The 4,766-nt window shown below is 58.7% G+C and overlaps 1 protein-coding gene across 1 annotated transcript in view; it reads right to left on the reverse strand.

Annotated features, from left to right (window-relative positions):
• Positions 1 to 4,766, reverse strand: part of LMF1 (lipase maturation factor 1) — a gene marked incomplete at its 5' end in the record, with an annotated part of 80,888 nt that overhangs the window by 67,666 nt on the left and 8,456 nt on the right. The window contains 1 exon segment of the mRNA XM_006146435.3: positions 241 to 550. Coding sequence (XP_006146497.2) covers positions 241 to 550 — 310 coding nt within the window.

Consider the following 4,766-nt stretch of genomic DNA (forward strand, 5'->3'; position numbering starts at 1 on the left):
GGTGCGCTCAGAGGCTGCTCCAGGACACTCCTGGGCCTCAGGCAGGCCACACAATGTGGGGACATGCCACGGCAGCGACGGTCAGGGTCCTACCCCAGAAGGGGCTTGGGTCCTGGCTGACAGGCGGCCCGCACGGCCCGCAGCCCGGGACCAGGGCTCTCAGCAGAACTGACGGAGCGGGCCCGCGGCTCCCGGGCAGCTGCAAGCACGGGCTGTGGCAGAACGCCCCTCCCCACTCACCAGACCTGTCCCACGTTGACCAGCGACATGTAGAGAACCCAGAGTGCAGCCATGAGGGCCATATTGGCACAGCCTGTAGCCAGGATGAAGGATGAGATGCCCAGGCCCAGGAGGGCGAGGAGGTCCAGGCTGGTGTTCATGTCCGACCAGTCCAGCAGCCACAGGACGGTCGGGGCGTAGCTCACGGCATCCCAGCCCACGCTGCCCCGGAAGTACTCCCGGACGCTCTCCAGGTAGGCTCTGCAGGGAAGCAGCCCCCGGTCCCCGATCAGCTGCTTGTTCTGGTTCAAGGCCACCAGGAACGCCACCCCTGCAGGACGAGAGGACAGCGTGAGTACGAGCAGAGCCATCTGTGGCCACGGGCGTCTCCCAGCATGCAGGCCCCGACTCCGGTCCAGAAGCCAGCCTATGGACTCCAGGAGCCCAGCGCTTCCTCCAGACCGCGGGCGGGAGCAGGGATCCCAAGACGGAGGCACCACGTGTGTCTGTGTATATGCATGTATGCGTGTGCGTGCACGTGCCCACTCTACTGTATGCACCACAGACGACACACACAGTGCGGCACAAGCGCACACATTGGTACACATGTGTGTACACATACCTTGTCTGTATGCACACGTCGTAGGTAAGACACACGTTGCCCATGTGTAGGAGTTGTGTGTGCACATGTATGTGTGTATGCACATCTACCTATGTGCCTATCTACCTGTGCACACAGCACACAACACATACACGTATCAGGTGTGTACCTGTTTACATGTGCATGCACGTCTCACCTGCTTCCACGAACCTGTGTTCACGTGTGCATATGTGGGTCTGACCTACCTAACATGTAGAGGACTAGGAACAATCAGGGAGTGCATGTATCTGCAGATGCGCATCTCAGTTAGCTACTCGTGTGCTGCACACGCAACCTAGACGTCTCGTCAGAATCACGTGCTGGCTGCACGCACAGCTCGCGAGCTGTCCTGACTGCAGTTAGCACCCACATGGCTAGGGCGTCCAGGTACCCACGGCCAGCCAGCATGCTGCTCCAGGGTAGGCCACGGACGTGACCACCCTGTCTTCGAAGTGTGGCTTCCGATTCATAGGTAAGGATCCCCGCCCCGTCAGCTGCACGTGGGGGTCTCTGAGGCCGAGTCTGCAGAGGCGCTGCTGGGAGAAAGCCGCCAATCCTCTGCAAGGTGAGTGCAGGGAGCCCCGTGCGTGGCGGGCAGAGCAGAGGGCAGTGTTGGAAGGGCCCATGGAGACCCTTGTGGGGCCTCCGCCAGGAGGCCACTGGGCAGGACAAAGCGAGCCCAGACACTGTCTGCGCTCCGGAACGAGCAAACTGCACTGGCGTAACAGGGAGCATATGCGCCTGGGCAGGGCCGAGACCACTCCAGCCGCACTGCGAGCGGGAGCTACACAGCCTGGCCTCCAGGAAGGGTGCAGGCCTGGCCGAGAGTAGGTGGCAGCAAGGGGCAGTGCCCTTGCTGAGAGCCAGTGCGGAGGTGCGGAGGGGTGAAGACGCCACTAAGGCTGTCCTGGGGCCACTGCCTCACACGTGGGCCTGAAAGGAGATTCCGATGAATTTAAAATGCGTAGTGCATGCCCTGTGGGGAAGCAATAAAGTCCTCCTGTAGGTTCTGTCATAGGGTATACGCACTCGGCAGAGAGACAGGGCAAGTTAGAAATCGGCCCAGGGCAGGCCACACTGCAACTCCTTCCCCAGCCTCCTGCTAGGATTCTGGGCACCCACATGTACCTGCTGTGATTTTCAAGCCACCAGGTCCAGGACTCGAACTGCGGTCAGCCCTGTGGGAGTCCAGTGCCTTAACCACCACGCCACCCGCTGGCCTCAGCAATAAAGTGTTTTAAAGAGTTCTAAATAATAACTCAATAAAGGTAAAATGGAAGGATGAAGAATCACGCTGTTAACCAAAGAGAAGGTGTGAGAAGACAGAGGGACGAAGAAAGGCGGGACGGACGGAGGGTAACCGGGAGAGGCTGCCCGAGCAGCAGGGGTAGGCAGCCGGGTCTCACAGGGCCGACTACGGCGCAAATCTCGGCCCCTGGGACCTGGAAACACAGCAGCTGTGTGCCCGACTCTGATGCGGTGGAGAGACGGAGGCGAGGGAGGGCAGCATGGCCACGCCCATGCAGGGCATCTCCTGCCTATCTCTGTCTCTCTCTGGTGAGCACATGTGCTCTGTGGCAATTAGAAAAGGAAACAAAGCAAAAGATAATAGCTAACCAGATGGCAGACTCTAACCTAGCGCTTTAAATGAGGGTGTTCTAAATCCACCAGTGACGACAGAAGCTGTCAGATCAGATCGGATCGGGTGAAAAGGCAGGGCCAAACCTGTGGTCCCAGGAGAGACCCGCCTCACATGCTGACGTGGACGGCTCCATACCACGACGATGGACCACGCAGACGCTAACCAAGGGGGCGGGAGTGCGGGCACTACGGATGGAACCGAGGACCCAGATGGACCAGACCGGGGCCTCAAGGGACACCAGGACCCACCACAGCGACAGAGGGACACAGCACAGTCATCACAGAGGCAGGAGAGGGCGGTGCCGCCAGTCACTGGGCAGACGCAGCTGGACTCACGGCGAGTCGTCGCCACACACTTATCAAAACCACCAACCAGCGCCACAAGCCCCAACAGGGCCAAGTGCTTTGGACTCGGAGCCACGGTTCGTGGGTCATGTTGGTGGGTTACACCCCAGCCACAGACAGGGCTTTAAGTCCACGGGAATGGGATGGAAATGCAAGCCTACCCTGGGCAAAGCACTCTGAAAACAAGCACAGTCTAGCTGGGGGTGCGCCCTCCACAAACTTCCGAAGACCCCTCGTGCGGTTGAACAAAGGCATACCCAGGAGCCTCATGCCCACAGAGGAGACTGAGAACTCCTCTTCATGTGAACCACCATGCCAACGGTTAGACGGGCTGCTCGTCACAGCTGAAGGCTGGGAACGAGGAGGGGCCCTTCAAAGTGGGGACAGGGACCAGCAGTTAGCGTAATGGCTATGTCATTGGACTCCCCCGTAGTCGACTGCAGTTCGAGTCCTGGGCCCTGTGGCTCAAACTCACGCCAGGCGCGTGTGCATGCATGCCCAAGATCCCGAGGGGAGAATGGAGGAGAAGGGATTGCAGCTTGGCCCTCCCCCCTGTGGGGTGATTTCTCGCTTTCTGTCTCTCTTTCTCTCTGTGTGTGTCTGGCGAGCGCACGGGCCTGATAGCAAAAAAAAAAAAAAAAAAAATCAAAGCAGGGACAGACAAGTGCGGTGTGCGGGTCACGAAGGGACATTGTGGGCTGAAGACAGGCCCTGACTCGCACAGGCAAAGGGTTCTTGGTGCATTCACCACGTCGAAGTCCAGACCCGGGCCAGCGGATGGTGTAATGGTTACGTTGCTGGACTCTCACGTAGTCAACCAGTTCAAGTCCCAGATCCAGTGGCCTAAAACTCATGCCAGGTGTGTGTGTGTGCGTGCCCAAATCCTGACAGTACAATGAGGAATGGATTGCAGCAGGCCACCCCCCAGAAAAGTGGTCTCTCTCTCTGTCTCTCCAGCAAGCACATGTGCCCTATAGCAATAAAAAATCTCTCTCTCTCAAAAAAACTTCAGACCCTTGGGACCCTCAGTTGGCGTAATGGCAGTGTCTCTGGACTCCCACGTAGTCGACCATGGTTTGAGTCCTAGACCTGGTGGCTTACACTCACGCCGGGCGTGTGTGCGTGCGTGCCCAAGATCCTGGGAGGAGAATGGAGAAGGGATTGCGGTGTGGCCATCCCCCCTGGGGGGTGATTTCTCGCTTTCTGTCTCTGTCTTTTTGGTGAGTGCACGCGCCCTATAGCAAAATTCTTAATTTTTACTTAAAAAAAAAAAAAAGTCCAGACCTGATGACAGTAGGTGGGTTCCGTCCCACGACAGCCTGGAAAAGGCCAGGTTAGGGGACAGGACCCAGTCAGGGGCTGGGCCTGGTGGAGAGGAAGGCCTCTGTGACTGGGAGTGTGGGAGGACAGATGTTCTGGGGCTGCGTGCAGGGGGAGGATGCTGCGGGGCCAGGACTGGGCATGGGGTGTGTGCGAGGGAGGTAGGGGGCGCAGTGTGACAAAAGACCTGCCCATGCGGCTGTCTGGGGAGAGGCAAGCGGGGACAGGGACGGGGAGGGAGACCTGTGTGTAGGTGGGGGGAGGTGGGGGGCATGGCCGGACGGAAACCTGTGGGTAGGGCGGGCCACAGTGCGGGTGCTGCCTATACATGCCAGAACCCCAGCATTTCACACAAAGGCCAGCTTTAACACAGACTTTCCAAGAACCAGGCGGTGGCAGACGGTTTGCGGTCTGAGGCCATGGGAGAGTTGTGACTTACTTTCTGTTTGTCTATGCGGAATGCCGCATGGCTTTCCCTCGGCGCAGTGTAACAGCTACAGCGCGCCATAAAGCTAGCCCGACCTAATGGCAAGGGACACAACTGTAATCTGTGAGGTGCCCCCAGGGAACAGCCACGACGCGTAACAGCTGCACCATTCTC

The sequence above is a fragment of the Tupaia chinensis genome, unplaced genomic scaffold, assembly GCF_000334495.1.
Source record: "Tupaia chinensis unplaced genomic scaffold, TupChi_1.0 Scaffold000178_1, whole genome shotgun sequence".
In the NCBI taxonomy this organism is placed as follows: Eukaryota; Metazoa; Chordata; class Mammalia; order Scandentia; family Tupaiidae; genus Tupaia; species Tupaia belangeri.